Raw genomic sequence first — 17,222 nt, 5'->3', positions numbered from 1 at the left:
CTCACGTCAACTCCCCCCCCCCCACAGCCGCCCCGCCACGCCGCGCCCCCCCTCCCGCTCCTCCTCCGTCCCCGCCCTGCCGCCTACTGGCCGCGCCCCTCCGGGTTCCCCCCGTTTCCTACGTGGCCGTTGCCTGGTTCAGCCGTAAGGCAGCGCAGCGTCGTAAAAAAAAAGTGGCTGCTGTTATAGGGGTGAGCCGTGTCGCGCCGCCGCCGTAAAGCGCGGGCGATGTCGGGGCAGCAGCCGGTGGCGGCGGCGGCGCCGCGCTTCGAGAAGCGGCTGCTGGTGACGGGCGGCGCCGGCTTCATGTGAGGGGGCTGATTACAACAAAATACCACCCAAAACCACTTCTTCGTACGCCCAAGGGCGGTGGCGGCGGGTTGGGAGGGTGGTAGGGGGTTGGGAGTTGGCTTTGTAACTTAGAGAAGTCGAGTAATGAGCTCTGTCTAGTACCAAGGCTGTGTTCTAATATATACGTACATATTTTACATATACATACATACATATATATATATAGCATGTCCCTAATGTATAAACTCAAGTGTATAAAATTCTTCTAGGATGCTAATAGGCTGTAGTGTATAATGCTTCTTTTTTAATAAAAAAAATACCTCTTTTTTTTTTTTCTTGTTACAGCACAAACTTTTAGTCCTGTTTTTATTTATCAGTATGTAGCAACTGAAATAATGACGTTGCCATGTCTTAAAATCCCGCAGTGAGATGCTCTTCCTCCTGTCTGTACAGCTCCTTCTTCCCCCCCATAGCCTTCTGGTCTTGCTAAACTGACTTTTAATGTTGTTTGATTGACAGCACTCGATATTGATTTGTCAATTGGTATTGATTTGTCATCGCTTTGTTGCATTAAGGCCAATAATGTAGTTGTAAAATCCGCTTTTCTTCTTTCATCCTGTAGTGCTTCACATGTAGTCGTGTCCCTCGTCAAGAACTATCCAAATTATCTGATTATAAACCTAGATAAAGTAAGTGGGTTGTCTTCTTTCTTACTAAGGAATACCATTTTAAAAGACTCTTAATGTAAACTACAGTGTGTTGAAATTTACTTGAAAAACTATTATTTGCTAAATTTATGTTTAACTCTCCCTTTGCTCCTGAGCAAAAACAATTTAACCGATGCTCGTTTTTACAGTTCTGTGTCTGCTACAAATAGTTACGTATTGTTTGTAATTTGCGTAAAGAAGAAACTTTTGAAGTTAGGGATATCTGCTTAATAAGTCTTACAATCTAAGGATATCTTTCAGACTTCTGTGTTTTCTTGTATTTCATAATGTTTGCTTGCAGAATAGCTTTTCTTTTGAAAGCAGTTTTTACTTTAATCTTCAGTTTTCTAGTAATTGGGTTGGAGCTGAGTGGGCTTGCTTGCTTTTATGAAGACTATTTGTTGATGTTCTGTGGGTATTTCTTTTCAGCTCGACTACTGTGCAAGTTTGAAGAATCTTGAAACTGTCTCAGAGAAAGAAAACTACAAGTTTATCCAGGTGATAAAGCCTTCTTTTTCTTTCTAGGGAACTTAACTTTGTGTGTGTGTGTGTTTGTATCACAGTAATGTAGTCTCCAGAGCTCCTCAAAACCTAGGGATAAAACCACTGTTTTACCATAAATGAAAATTGAGATTACTTCTACTAATTTTCTGTAGAGAATAAGTCAGTGTTTGGAATATGCCAGTGTGCTTGACGCTTGGCTTGACACAACAGCAGTAACTAGAGTTCAGTACCTTTATTAGTAGAGTCCATGTCTCACCCAGAGAAGTCTGTGACAGTATGCGGCTGTGTGATAGTTTGTTCGGCCTCTTACTTGAAGCAGTCTTTTGAACATTGGTATATTTTATTGTATAATAAAGGTTCAGGGTTGGTAAAAGCCTGAGTATGGAGATAACCGGCTTTAGGAATGACTCATTTACTTCCAAGCCTGCTTTTGATAAATGGTGTGGACAAGATGGCCTTTGATTTGGCTCCTTCATGCTTAGACACTCTCTTAGGTTCTGCACCTTCAAACACTGCAGCTCGTTATATTCCATGGTGTGCATTGTCCTCTTTCTTGTTCTATTTGTGCTAGGAATCAGGCTACATTCTTCCTTTTACTGCTGTTGATGTTGTGTGTACTTTTGTAGTTGTTTTGGAACAGGGTCTAGATTCGAAGTATGTCTTTGCTTTCTAAAATGTTGATGGTTACATCAGTTTATTGCTCCAACAGTTTAGGCTTCAGACAGGAGACAGATTTAGATTTATTGTTCGAATAAATATTCAGACTGCTAGGTTTGTATGCAGAAGTTCTTTTTCTGCCTGTAAGCCAGTGCTGATGCTGGCCTGTTTGTCGAGCTAGGCTGCTTGAAATTGCAGGATATCAGAGAAAAGCCCATAGTTTTAATTTTCTGAAATAGCAGCTATCTACTAAACTGGCATAACTATTTCAGAGGTAAAAAGTGTAAACTCAACTTACTGCTCAGATTCAGGCAAGGTTGGGAAATTAACTTTTCCACATGTCTTGTTACCCCAGTGCCTGTTGTTGTAAACCTCTCTTTATTTTCATAAATATTTATCCCTGAGCTGCTAGATAAAATTTGCTCGAGAGGTAAGAGAATATGTGCTAAGCGAACGTACGCAGTTTCAGGATGCACAAACTGTTCTCTTGTTATTTTTCTTATTGTTTTTGACACCTTTCAGTATATGATGTGATATATACGAATGCTAAATAAACGCCTTGTTACCTGCATATGTACTGGTGCTTGGTTACCAGTGCACGGAGTTCTAGAAGGCATCTTGTAAACCAAGCAGGAGGATGGTAAATGCTGCTTCTGAACAAGAGAGGGAATACATTTTCACAAAACTTACTGTGAGAATAATTCATTCCAGCTATTCCAGTTGGAATTTAGTGTGGTGTTTTCCTCTTTCTTTTGCTTATTTATTTATTTCTTTATTTTGAAAGAAGGTTGGCTAGAACTTAGATGCAGATGGCAAGGTATTTACTCTGACAAGAAAAAATGCACTGAGAAAACACTCCCCAAGGGTCAAGGCCTAAGATTAGAGTTGTGATGCTACTGCTGGCCTTCAGAGAGAGCAGGAAGGATAAATGCTGTAGAAAACTTCTTTGTTTTAGAAGGTAGAGAAGTAAAAGCTTAGAGATCTCCATAAGGGGCAGTATGAAGGGTACTGTAGTACTTCCAACAGTTTTAATTGCAATTTATGTTCTTGCTCAGCACAGTGCCCTTCAATGCATGCTAGAGGAAGACATACTTGTTAAAGGTTGAGGATTATTTCTGTAATTGTACATTTTTTTGACAATGGGGAGGTCTGTGTAAATACAAGTTACTTTTAAAAAGCTTTCTTAAAGTACCTTGAGATTCTTAATCATCTTAATTCTGAGGCAAAGTCTACATCTGACAGTATTTTTAGAAGAAACATATCAATTTGAGTGATCTTATTGAAAGCAATCTTAAAAGAAAAAGGAATATTTAATTTTAAAATTCAGTTAAAAAAAAAAAAAAAAAGGTAACTAATTCTGGCCATATTAATTAAAATTTGGGTCTAATATGGGTCTGAAGTATTTCCTGGAGTGTTTTGTGTTCAGGGATGAGATACAGGAAAATCCGTAGATCTTCCTTCTGTTTCTGACATACAGTACTTCTTTGAGGCTGTTGTTCAGAATCATTGCTTGAGAACTTCTTAAGAGGTAGGTGAATTTGAACTATGTTCAGTTAATTGCCTTGTTCTTGAAAATACATAAGTCTTCCTCCCCGTGCCATAGCTTTTGAAGTACTGTCTTGTTTAAGTTGAGGCAATAGATGATTATCAAAAGCTACTTCTCAGCTTGTATTTACATTTGAAAGTTGCTGTTGATTGTGTGTCGGACTAACAAATGGCTTGTGTGTTGACGCCTGACTCTTTTCCAAATCCATCAATTTTTCTGGTGATAAAAAAAATACCCTTGGAAGACATCCATCTATTTTGACAACAGTGGGGATGAACTTCACCTCTTATAATGCCACTAGGTGTCACTGTCTGCCAGCCAGACTCCAATAACTTTCCTGTTTGCTGTAGGCACTTGTTCTGACCTTAGCTTTCAAGTTACGAGTTATACTTCTGTTGTGTATATTCTGGGGGTGATATTGTTTATATTAAACAGTAATATAAAACCTGAAAGGAGGTACCTGTTGTTGAGGCGGCTGCTCAAAAAGCAATACAGTGTTGGTATTTTGCCCCAAACTCTGTTGGTAGCTGTATTTGTATCTGTGAAAAACTAAAAGAAAGCATCTTATATCTAAAACTCTAGATATTCATATCTTGTTTGCTCTTCAAAGACATAAGTTCCTCTTTTGACTGGACAGTCTTAGTTTTCTGTTACTGCTATTAAAGAAAAAAATTGAGTAATACTGTGGTTCCGATATAAGATAAATGCTTTGGGTTTGCAAGCGTGTACTTACTGCAAAACTTTCGCCTGTGCCTCCTGTATAATGGCTTGTTTATGATGCTTGAATCAAATTACAGCATATTCGTTATTTAAAGAAAAAAAAACAAACTAATTTTTTTTTTTTTTTTTTTTTTTTTTTTTTTTTACTGTTCAGGGGGATATTTGTGAACCTCATTTTATAAAACAGCTTTTTGAAACTGAGAAGATTGACATAGTCCTTCATTTTGCAGCCCAAACTCATGTAGGTGAGTATTGTTGTATGTTTTGGTATTATTTTTGTGTGTATGTTTGTTTGAAATAGTATACTGATAATTTTCATCTTTTTTTCCCCCATTCACTTAAAACAAGGATACAGTTTGATATCTTTACAGAATACATGATTGAAGGCCTGGCGGCCTTTTTGACTTAAGGAGTTCACAGCTTTAAGGCACTTCATTATTTTGATTGTGTATAAATGGAAATGCTTTTTATGTATAAAGATACTTTAAATTCCATCTAGACTTGTGTAACATACACTGTAGTAATGGAGTCATGAAGGTAATTTCACTTGATTGGCTGTAACCTTGCAGGAAACACTAGAAAGTAGAAGTTAAGAGTAAGCATTGCTCCCCATTGGGTCCTGCCAGGGCTCTAAAAAGAGAGAAGATGAATTATACACAGAAGTACCTGGTTTAGATTTATTGCTCTTCTGTAAAATTGTTGATGAGAAGTATTCCTATCATATTCTGTTCATCGTGAGCAAAAGTCCTTGAAGAATTCTCCAGGAAAATGCTTCTCAGAATTATCAAAATTGATATGCCCAAAGTCATTAAGTTGGCGGAACAATCCTAAGAATTAAAACAGGTGGTGGTTTATTAACAGTAATTGGTGTATGTGAATGTATCTTATGACGGTGTTTGAGTGATACTTTCCTGACTGAGCTTGGCACTTCCTAGAGGAGGGAATTAGTTATGCTGCCACTTAAATGAAGCTAACTTATGCTATTTCAAATTGCACCATCTGTAGCTAATAAGCTTTTGTTCCTCATTCTGGCCTCTTTTTTGAAGCAAAGATTTTGTTTTCAAGTATATATAGAAAGTGGCTTAATTTAATGGTGACTGTGCTATCTGACAAAGAACTAGTGATAAAATCCCAGTCTATATCACTGCCCTTAATATTATGGTTCAATAGAAAGCTATGTATTGCCTAAATTTAATCTTTTTTTTGGATGCAGATCTTTCATTTTGGCATGCCTTGGAATTCACCTATGTGAATGTTTATGGCACTAATGTACTGGTTGCTGCTGCACACGAAGCCAATGTGGAGAAGTTTGTCTATGTCAGTACAGATGAAGTATATGGAGGCAGCACCGATCAGGTGAGTTTGAAAGAGCATGAGGTTCTAACTAGTAGAACTTTCCTCAGCCTCTCTAAATGTATGATTTTGAGCTATTTCTGACAATACTTGAACATGTAAGTAGGTACTAATTGCTTCTAGAAAGCCAAGTATCAAAATTGTCCCGAAGTTTTTTTGTTGGTGTTGTTAATAACACGTGAATGCTTCAAAGTGATAGATACTCCTTGTGAATCATAGCAGGGATTCTTAAAGATATATTTTGGGGGTGGGGAAGGAAGGAAGGTTTTCTTTTTCTTTTTTTTTTTTTTTTTTTTTTTTAAAAAAAAAAAAAGTAAATCAGGATCAAGTAATTTCAGAGGCAAAGGCCAGACAAGAACGGTAAGTCTTTTAGTTATGCATGTAGGTGATAGTTGTGAGTGGCACCTTAGCAACTATATAGTCCCTCCTTTGTTTCATTATCGTTTCTCTTTTTTTTTTTTTTTTTTTTCCAAGTGGCAAATAGATAAAACTGGCAGGGTAGCCACGAGGAACGAGACAGAATTGTTGGAGCCTTGTTTCTGAAAGGCTGTGGGCTGAAATTTTATTTTCTTTAGAGAAGAAAGTTTATAGAGAAAGGGGAGTGGACCAATTTTATTTAGGACTGAAAGCTCAATTTACTGGCTGTGGTGTCATGGTGCACTCAGAAGCAATATGAGCTCAAAGAGGATTGAATTTCCTTGTGGCAATGGTTATTATTTTGCAGGGTAAATATCTAAGGATCCGCTACTGTGAGATACTTGGCTGGAAGTATAAAAGTATTATTGCTGATATTCTGGCTGACCCTTGTGTTTGATAAGTATTGTCTTGGGTTATTGGTTGTCTCCTTTCTAAATAGAGGGGTATCTTTCTCAGTCTGGTGTGCCTGAATATTTTAGAGATGTTTATTTCAGTTGCAGCTGTAGCTTTTATAACTGTAAGACGTGCCTGGACAAAAGAAATTGAGTAATGCAAGCTTTCATTTTAGGAATTTGATGAATCCTCACCAAAACGCCCTACAAATCCCTATGCCTCCTCTAAAGCAGCTGCGGAGTGTTTTGTTCAGTCTTATTGGGAAAGGTACCAAGTAAGTTAATGCACGCTTCAAAAACTCTGAAGCTCCTACTTAAATGTATATTATACGTGTGAGAGTGTAAAAGTCAGTAGTAGATGACATGGTGCCACCTCTTTCCTGGTTGCTGGTGTTGTAGTTTGGATAGGTCAGAGTATATCAGCCACTTATTGGTCATGCAAAGGGCTGGAGAGTGGTCAATTATTTTTAGATTCAGAAATAAAAAATCTGAACTGTAATGTCTAAAGTTATTTTTGATAAAATGTTCAAAGATTGGTAAAAATGTAAAAAACAGTTGTAAGCTTGAGGAACGTCCAGATATACATAAGCAGAATATGCAAAATTCAAATTGTTTTAAGACTAATTTTATAGTGAATGAGGGGAAAAAAGATGAAAAGATTATATTTGTTTAAGCAAAGATATTTTGAGTTTTCAATGCTTTTGATATGTTATTCTGCAAAGCTGTTTTTGACATCAGGTTGACTTGAATATGGTAATGACTGAAACACTTCTGTACAGTGAGGAAGTCTGCAGTCAACCAGACACATGTGTAATGTCCTATGGTGGGTCCTTAACAAGACTGAGAGGTTGGGAGCATCTGTCATTATAGGCCTAGAGGCAGATAGCTTAATTAATGTCTGTAAAAGCTTTCAGGTATTTTATTAGGCACTGCAAGTGTCATCATTCATTCTTTAACAAGAAGCCTGCAGTTTTTTTACTAGTGTATATACTTAATCTGTAATGACATGGATATTTCGTGCTTTTAAGTTTCCAGTTGTTATTACGCGAAGCAGTAATGTTTATGGGCCACACCAGTATCCAGAAAAAGTAAGTCAAACTTATGCTTTACTCTTAGCTTTGCTATGCTGTAGTTTAAGGTTTTAGTAACGTTACTTTTTTTCTCATAAGAATGGACAGATTTTTCAAAAAAGCTCTGTCTTGGAAGTATATTAGTCAATGCTTACACATGGTTGTATATTCTGATCTCACACTAAAACATTTTCCCATCAACACAATGTATACAGGTGTTCTGGTTGTCAGTAAAGCATCAGTTCAAGACTTCCAGTTACTTACAAGAGTTTAACTGCAGTGGCTTTGTTCTGTACTTTTCCTAATTTTCAAATAATCAACTGGCAGGCTTCCCCTACAAATTACTTGAATTTACATTTTACCTGCTGTAGCTAAGAATATTAAATAACTGAGGCAACATTTAAAGTAACTTAGGAGAGATGAATCTGGTATAAAGAGACGTTCCAACCTGTATGGGCAATAGAGAAGACAAACCTTTCACCATCAGATATATGGTGAGTAGTAGCACAGACAGACTTGTATTTTTTCTACATAGTTCCATAGTACCTTGCAGGATAGCCATTTAAAATAGTTATTAGTGAGAGGGAGATGCCTTTGTAGGTAATACCACGCTGTGCTAATGAACGGAAATACGCTAGTGGAGTGAATTTATTTGAAATGTAGCTCTATTTTGTGGTTCTAGTGAGATTTTTTTTACTACTTTTGTTTTTAGCCAAATAAGTAATTTGTATTCCCTGTGTTGTTGCAGATAGACAAACAATGTTTTCTAAAACATGTTTTTACTGATCTGTGGCTTGGCAAATATTTGTTTGTGGATTGCCTGATGTTGGGACTATATTCCTGAGATGTATCGCTACTTGATTCCTTTAAACTTGTCAACAAGTATCCACTTTTAGTTATTGTTAAAAACAATACTAGGGTAAAACAGATCTTGGGTTTTAACTAGTATGGCTACTCCTATGTTTAGGGTATGAAGTAAATTAAGAAGTTTAAAAAAAAAAAAAAATTCTGTGTGTTCAATTTGAAAACTTATTAGAGGGACCAACCATTGTGAAGTTTCTGGGCCATGATGCATGTATCTAAGCATATAGCCCAACATAATACAATTGTAAATATTCATGCTGCAAGCTGGTGTCTATCACTTCACTAGTGTTTACTTATCTTTAAATTCTCTATTGGCTCTCTTAAAAATTTAATTATTTTAATGACTGGTACTCTTGCTATAGTTTTACTGCAACTTGCGCTATGGTCAAACTATATTCTGAATAGTTTGCAGTAGTCATAACTGTTAAGACTCTAGTTCATTTCTTTGTGTGAAAAGTAATGGAACCATTCTCATATGTAAAAGCACTAAGTTTATAACTGTTCGTTTGTAATGCATGACCAGAAAGGTGAGAGGCATTTACTCTTAAGTATATATGTATATATGTGTGTATATAATATATATATATAAACAATCAAAAATTGATTTCCTGTGAACTTCAGAAAAGGCAACTGTGGTTTACAAAATACTCTGTTTATACTAGGAAAAAAAAGCTTGCAGTTCCTAGGCTTAATGCATTGCTTGATAAGACTTCAGTTTATTTGAACATTTAAAATTTATTTATTAAAGTATGTAATTATACTTGCTGGTGAAGCACTGTGTTCTTTGCAGAATAACTTCTAAAATAATTTTCTTTTGTTTTCTTGATGTTCAACTGTTTAGGTTATTCCAAAGTTTATATCTTTGTTGCAACAGAACAGAAAATGGTATGTAACTTTTTTTTTTTTTTGTGTGGTATTTTTGCTGTGAAACTGCAATTAGTTGTAAATATTGTACGGTTTGTGAAATGATAATTTAATAATTAAATTATGAATTGCTTATTTCAGTAATAGGATTTCTTTAAAAAGAGTTGTTTGCATGTCAGCTATTTAAATTAAAGTATCTTCAGGTGACTTCTAACAGTAGAACAATTTAAGATGTGTTTTAATTGAGTGCTTCTGTTTAGAAATTAACAAAAATCTTCTACTTCTTCCTGTTTTTTGTTTTTTTTTTTTTTTTAGCTGTATTCATGGTTCTGGACTTCAAAGAAGGAATTTCCTATATGCTACTGATGTTGTAGAAGCATTCCTTACTGTTCTGAAGGAGGGGAAGCCAGGTGAAATTTATAACATTGGAACTAATTTTGAGATGTCCATTGCCCAGCTTGCTAAGGAGTTAATCCACTTAGTGAGTAAAAAGTTACAGTACTTGTCATTGCCCATATAAACAATTCTATAAACCTTTTGCTCTGTGAGGTAGTTTAGTGCTTGCAGCGGATGATAGAAAAACGATGTTGTAACCTTCCTGTGGCAGCTGTGCTATGTGCAGTACAGGCACTGAGTTGGCTATCCTGACTAGGACATAACTGGTGTAGCAATTAGAAACCATTTGATTTTTTTTTTTCCACGTTGACTACTTTATTTTTGGTCTGAAAATGTGAAAGATTAAACTATAACAATTGAGCTATGACTGTTTAACAAGTGCCTGGATGAGCGAGAAGTATTGGAATTGGTTTAAGTAGTTTGACAGCTCAGTTTAGACAAAAGACTGTTTCTATTTGGTTTTTGTTTTTCCATGACAGATTGAAATCTAATTTTAAATGTATGTCAAGATGGTGCAAAATACAAGGGGGTGACTTTTTTTTTTCCTCTTTCCCTTCTTACTAGATAAAGAAGACCAGTTCAGAATCTGAAATGGAGCACTGGATGGATTACGTCAAAGACAGGTAAAATAAAAAAAGTAAAAAATAAAAAATAAATTTAAAAAATGCTAAGCAAGTACAGGAGAGCTCTGTCCTGAAGGCTTCCTGCTCAATGCTTACATATTTATTTGCAAAAGTGTTTCTGGGATAACTTTTCTAGATTTAATTGCAGCTTTGGTTTGTCTCTGTTCTTCTATCTCCGTTTCTTTTTCTGCAGCAACAGTGAGTCTCTGCATAGTTCTTGTATCACTCTTTCTCTGGAGTGCATAGAAATCACGTGATAACTTCTGAGGAAGTGAAGGTTGTTTCGCTTTCTTAATTCTATTTGCTTGTGGACTTGATGTCTACAATCTGTATAGTGTATTTTAAAAAAAAAAAATTATTTTTTAATTACTTGGATTTTTGGAAAGCTTGTACTGCTTTGGAAGTACACTCTAATCTTCAAAGGCTGTCTGCAGACTTTCTTCAGACTTCGCACTGCTGAAGTTTGCTCTGGGAAAAGAACCAGTTTTACACAGTAACTGAATCCTTAAGGATATTTTATTCGCTACTTTGTTGTCAACATCACTTGAGAGGTGAATCCAGCTCTCTCATTTAGCTAAGTGTCTCTCACTTAGCTTTAATATTTTGGTGTTAATGTGACTAGTTTGGATTTGGATGTGCTTTATAGGTTAGACCCACACTCCACAGACAGAAAGACGTACCTAGCTAAATTCCTAGCTTAAGATAAAAATACCTTCTTAAATGTAGATGTAAAACATTAGGGCAGCAGCAAAAACTGATAGCTTCTGTAAGTGTTTTTCCTGTGTGTAATCCTTAACTGCAGGCTTGGTTTGGCTCTGTTCTTTTATCTCCATTTCTTTTCTGCAGCAACAATGACTCTGCATCCTTCAGATATCACTCTTTCTCTGGAGTGATTAGAAATCACATATCTGCAGATAGCAGTTAAGTATTATTGTGGCCTTTAGAATTCTCACTTTCTGTTCGTATTTGGATGGTTTTCTTGGCAACTGAAATGTATTTAAATGTACTAATTTTTCTCTAAAAGGAAGTATTTTTCAGAGTCCTATATAAATGTGTCACGGTACCTGAACAAATTCCCTTTGAGCACATGATGCAAACGTTCAGTAGGTTTCAGTGTAGTTCCAACTGAGATGGTTCTTCATGTGTTTTGTGTCCTGTCTGCTAATGTTTAAAGATAAATGGACTTGGGAGAAAAAACTGCATGGGAATACCTCTTTAAAAGAACGCTAGGACCTTACAAAAGAGTATTAGGATACAGATTGTGGAAGTAAAAATGTGTGCTGTACTTATTGGAAGGAAATGTCTTTCTGTGTTGAATCTTGCAGTTTGGATTCTACATATTTGATAATAAGTTTGTGCAGCTAATGAGGCACTGTAACGGCAATGCTTTAGAAATCTTTGTACTTCAGATATGAAGTGTGTGAATATTTGTGGGCTTTCAGGATGTGAATGCAGTTATTGGAAAACACTGCCTTGCTTAGTGGTTGTCTAAAGAGCTGCAAATGCACCAATTTGCATTGACAGTGATTTGAGATTAGCATTAATTTTTGTGTGAAGACATTAATTCATATTTATTCTAGTCAATTCTAAGTAGTTGACTGTGCAAGCTGAATTGTGTTGTAGCTGCTCTCAGTTGTCACTTTTTTTGGAAGGCAGTGTAATCTGTTCAAGTTGAAGGGGATTTTCAAAACTGAAGCATACCTAATGATGGCTTGAAGACAGTGTGAAGTGCTGTGTATCTAATTAATGGAAGAAGTCTAACCAAATTGTTTTCCCTGTGCATTTTGTTTGTCAACAGACCTGCCAATGACATGAGATACCCAATGAGTTCAGAAAAAATGCACAAGTTAGGATGGAGACCTAAAGTGCCTTGGAAAGAAGGAATAAAGAAAACAAGTATGTCTGATGCCATTTACACAAATAGATTTGGAAGTGATGGGAGGAGAGAAAGGGAGAGGGGAGTAAAATTCAGTCTATAGGTTAATTAATGATGAGCTAAAGGGAATGAATTTGTAGTTTTAATTTTACATAAAATTAGCTCCTTTTTATAAATTATAATTTATAAATTATATATTTATATTTATAAATATAAAAAGCTTATAATTAAAAAAAGTAGCATAAGGTACTGGAAGTAATTTTTATTGGTACAACAAATCTTGAATAAAGAATTTGTAAAGGCTAAAACTAGATTTTTTTGAACATTATAGGTTAAATTCTTGCAAAATGAGAATGTTGGTAGTATTTATCTGTATAAATACTTGAGTTTCCCCGTTATCTCTGTTCAATTTGATTTATCAATGCTCTTTATGTGCTAGTTGAATGGTACAAAGAAAACTTTCACAACTGGAAAAATGCAGAGAAAGCTTTGGAGCCTTTTCCTGTGACAGAGCCATTTGCACAGCTTAATGTTCCGTAAGGTGGCAGAACTTGAAGGAATCTATTCTACCTCACACAGTCTTTTCTTTGAAGCCTGCAATCAAGTGACCACAGCAAATTCTAAATGTGTCCAAGATACGTGAACCATGATGAGTACAGATCTATAATATGGCATGACTTAGAAGGGTTCAGCACTTTATAAGTTTAACCTTTTAAGTTTAATTTCAGCTTTTGGTGCAATATTAAATCTTCACTAGGTATAGATTTTTTATTTCTGAAGAGTTTTACAGGGTAAAGAATTTTTATAGTGTTATAAGTTAGTATAACTGATGTCAAATCTGTCTTACTCATCTCGAATGACAGGATTGTGACTACAGTGTTTGGGACTTCCAATGAATGTGTGTATATATGTATTTTTAATTTTGAAATTCTTCATCTGATTTATTGTTTTTACACTGTAATATGTTTTGTCACTTTAAATAGTTGCCTTCTGTTTTAAATCAAGTGGAAAAGATGATGTATTTTCTGGAGAGCATAAATTGATTGATAAAAACTAGATATGGCAGCCATATGGTTCACAGTTCTTTTCTCTATTGTTGCAGTATTACTTTGTGTAGATGACAGTTTAAGCTGTTATCTACTCTAACTTTAAATGCCTCTTTGTAAAGGGGATGGGGAAGGTGTTAAGAAAGTAGCAGATGTTCTTACTGAAATTTCCACAAGCCATTTCTTAAACTTCATTCCCATGTCTTACAAGTCATCTGTTTACTCTATTATGTCCTTTTATGTTTTAATTTCCTTTTTCCTTTTCTAAATTATTATTGTAACAGACTTCAAATACTGTAATGAGATTAACATTCCGGTAATGTAACTTCTTGTGATGTGAAAGCTATGTACGATGAAAAGTTTAAAATACTTCCTTTGGATTGTGGATTGGCACACATTATTTGATGCTGTGTTTGGTGTGTCTGTGTTTTTTTTTGACAAACATTTTAAAGATGAAACAAAATTTGAGTTTTAATATAAAACTTAGAAGGAAACTTCAGTGCTAAAAATGTGTCAATAAATTTTTCAGAATTGATTTATTGATTAAAAATTTACAGTGTAACTGTTTTCTCTTATTTGAGTAAATAAGCTGAGGTAGTATATACCTGTTCAAAAAGTAGATGGTGTGTTTTTTGTTTTTGTTTTGTTTAGGACACAGGAACACTTAATCTTCACTGTTTTGCCTTTGAGGTGACACGTGTAAAAGAAGAAACTTCTTGCTTAGTATAGAAGTATATTGATAAAAGCACAGACCCAAACAGTTCTTTTGCTTCCTCGTAGCTGTGGAAGTGTAGGATTAAGATGCTAGGGTGTGCTTAGAAACACTGTTGGCCTCTGAAGTTGTCTTTTACTGCGTATTTGAATTGCTGTAAGTTCAAGACTCTCAGAAACTAAGTTAACACACTGCAGAAATTCTTCCCCTATCACTGAAGATATATTAGTGGAGTTTGGGGCATCTACCTTTGCACAAGCTAGAGTTATGGTAGTTACTGAACACTTAATAGCATCTGGCTCAGCTGACAGGTATTGCTGCCTTTGGACTTGCAATGCTCCTAATTGCATCACACCTCGTGTGCTGTATGGTGCTGTTGATGGCAAGAATCATCCTAAAAGAAGACTGAGCAGTAAGCTTCTAAACTAGTTTCTGTCCCGGATATATATTCTAAAGCCTGGGAACATGTTTCTTTGACAAGGTGGGATGATAATACTGTACTTGAATTGAATCACACTTTTTTTTTTTCTCATATTTGGTTTAGTAGTCAAAACTTTAATTTGGGAACAAAAATTGCAGGACTTAACATGCGCTAGTCTGTTGGAATATTTGGCATACCATATACTTAACCTTAAGCTTGTACCAGTGAATTGCTTAAATCTCATGGTCAAACACGCATTGCTGGTTGAAACAATTTTACAAATAGATATGGTGTCTTTGAAACACTAAAAAAAAGAAAAATTAACTTCTGATAATATGTTATGAGATGACAAATACACAGAAGAAAAGCTTGTGATTAGTTTATTGAATAGGTCTTTTTAAAGTTGTTTTGAATGTTTAGATGCTGAAGGTTTAATGACATTCTATCTAACCATCCAAATGGTTGCATAGAAGCAATATTATTGGGAGTGGATGAGTCAAAAGGATCTATTAACTGTTAGTCAAAGCCATTCTCTTAGTTTATGTAAATGTTTTGAGAAATCTTCAAAACTGTTTGAGATGGTGAACAGATATTCCTACTTATTTTTTAAATCTATGATTCTTACTTTGTGCTACTTTGCTGTAGATCAGGTTGCCTTAGCAGGTGAGTTTTCTGGTAGGAGCATTTCTTTCCCCACTTTCCCCAGGAATAGTCCGTACTCGTGAAGAAAACAGCTTATTTTGCCATTAACCTTCTGGCTGCTTCTGTAGAAGGAAAACGACAAAAAAAATCAACCAGCAAACTGTTAATGTGGAGATGTGCACTGCTTTTGGTTATGCCTCACTGAGAAGATATGAAGTAGCACTTCAGCAGAAGGCAAAAGTAATGAAGTAAAATACTGTAAGCATAACAATTTTTCAGTCCACTTTCCTCAGGGTTTGTGTCACGGAACAAAGAGGTTAAACCAATAAGAAAATAAACAGAGTAGATGTTTGTATCACTTACACTGGTGAAGCTTTCCTAAAGGAGAGTGGCTGCTCTTTGAAGGAGGATTTCTGTACAGGTTCTGTCACAGATGAGAGGCTCAGACTTGGGAAGTTATTTGGGGACTGCTGTCTGTTCTGCATCTCTGGGGGTTTACTGTTGTGGGATGGATTAGATCTTTAGGAAGCAGCTACTGAAGTCCCATGCACTTCAATTGTGTGCACTGGGAAAGATCAATGTTGCTACTGTCTTGGTTTATGAAGTCTGCAGATCTCCTGCAAGCAGCAGCGAAGGAAATGGGAAGATGGGTGAAGCAGATGGCAGCAGAAATGCTGTCTGGAGTCTGCACTGGGAATTCTGCACTGTGGGGCCTTTGCATGTGTAGCAGATCCCAGTTTGTGTGATGGAGATGATACTTGTACTCTCTGAAGCTTTGTCTATTGACAAAGTATACCTTGGCATCTACTTGTATGTATTCATAAGCTGTTTGTCTTTAAGATCCCACTTGAGGTTGAAGCTGGTTTACATTTTATTACATTGTCATAAAATGATAGATGAAAAAATTACTTTTATTCATCCACCCTGTTCTTTACTAGGTATACGAGAAAGGTTGAGGGTGAAGAAGCTGATGTCTGTGTTTTTTTTTTTTTGTTTTGTTTAAACCCTTGGTTCCCATTCTGAACAAAATAGCACGTGCTATTTTATGTCTTATAAGAAAGTTGTGAATAGCTTCAACTGTATTCAGGATGTTCCATTTTGCTAAAACTGTATTCTTCTACTCTTTAAATAGCTAAGATATTCCTACTTTTCAATACATGGACTTCTCATACAAAAAGCCAACAACAACAAAAAAACCCTTTGGACTGTTTAATAAAATATTTTATATTTGATTCAGAATCATGCTTGTGTTTTTGTTTGATTTTTGCCTTGCTGTTGTTTTTATTTCCACTGTTTGCATTACTCTCTCCTAGCAAAAAGAAAGGATTAAATAAATAATAAAAATTAGAATAAATGGTTGATCCATAGTGCTCTTTTTCCCCTCTCCCCTGTGGTAATGGGTATGAAAAGTCTGGTGTCAATAGTGTTTTCACTTCTGTGTGTGTAATCACACATTTTGAGTTTATCAGCACCAAAGATCATAAGATTGCGTTAGTGGCATCAATAAAAGCCACACTCATTAAGTGATTACATTCATCATTGCTCAGTAAAACAATCATCACCCGTGGCGATGAAAACCATGGGGTGATGAGAATTTGCATCAGAATCTTGTTTGGTTTTATTAGGCTAAGAGGAGGGAGAAGCGGTGCCCGGACATGCAGAGCAGCACGGCAGGGGGTGTAGAGAAGGGATGCTCTCACAGGCAGGTTTTGTTGGGGTGATGGGGTGGGCAAAGAAGCACTTGGAAACTCAAGCCATGAGTGTGTTTGCTGTAGGTACTGTGCATGCTAACATGTGCTCAGGCACATCCCCTGCACTTGTCCTGTAGCCACAGGAGTGAGATAGCGCCTGTCTGTTCAAATAAATGCCTAAATGGCGATAGGGGAATAAAATACTATTTTTTCTTGATAAATATGCTCAGTTAGGTGGTGTGGTTTGTGCAGTCGCAGGGCACCTTCCCTGCAGAAGGTGGGGCTCTTCCTGCCAGGGCTCCAGAGAGCACCCAGAGCTCTGTGTGGGATTTATCAGGCTTCAAAATGCCCGTGTACCCAAAATTTCGTACCCAAATTTTAGGTGTAGTGGCCAGGCGAACTGTGGTTAACAACGGCTTTGAGGTAGCTC

The 17,222-nt window shown here is 36.2% G+C and overlaps 1 protein-coding gene across 2 annotated transcripts; it reads left to right on the top strand.

The window, feature by feature from the left end:
- The first annotated feature begins 145 nt into the window (after nt 1-145).
- Nucleotides 146-16,406, top strand: TGDS (TDP-glucose 4,6-dehydratase). 2 transcript variants are annotated; one of them, XR_014319327.1, is made up of 13 exons: nt 146-308; nt 914-980; nt 1,428-1,496; nt 4,580-4,670; nt 5,639-5,781; nt 6,764-6,862; nt 7,616-7,675; nt 9,363-9,406; nt 9,701-9,866; nt 10,346-10,404; nt 11,251-11,324; nt 12,203-12,300; nt 12,720-16,406. XR_014319327.1 is itself a non-coding variant. In XM_082782983.1 (12 exons), exons 1-12 carry the CDS (start codon nt 229-231, stop codon nt 12,818-12,820), a joined length of 1,077 nt encoding a protein of 358 aa, XP_082639109.1. In that variant the 5' UTR covers nt 146-228; the 3' UTR covers nt 12,821-16,406. The 2 variants fall into 2 exon arrangements, 1 of the variants encoding a protein (XP_082639109.1); XM_082782983.1 differs by lacking the exon at nt 11,251-11,324.
- The last annotated feature ends 816 nt before the right edge of the window (nt 16,407-17,222 follow it).

Source organism: Aythya marila (genome assembly GCF_965140915.1).
Source record: "Aythya marila genome assembly, chromosome: 1".
NCBI lineage: Eukaryota > Metazoa > Chordata > Aves > Anseriformes > Anatidae > Aythya > Aythya marila.
This window is presented reverse-complemented; position numbering and strand designations above follow the sequence as displayed.

Bases quoted from the DNA above. Each gene is read 5' to 3' on its own strand.
- TGDS (XM_082782983.1), top strand. From the start codon at position 229: ATGTCGGGGCAGCAGCCGGTGGCGGCGGCGGCGCCGCGCTTCGAGAAG. The intron at 9,407-9,700 runs GTATGTAACTTT...TTTTTTTTTTAG, and splicing joins TTGCAACAGAACAGAAAATG to CTGTATTCATGGTTCTGGAC. The intron at 9,867-10,345 runs GTGAGTAAAAAG...CCTTCTTACTAG, and splicing joins CTAAGGAGTTAATCCACTTA to ATAAAGAAGACCAGTTCAGA.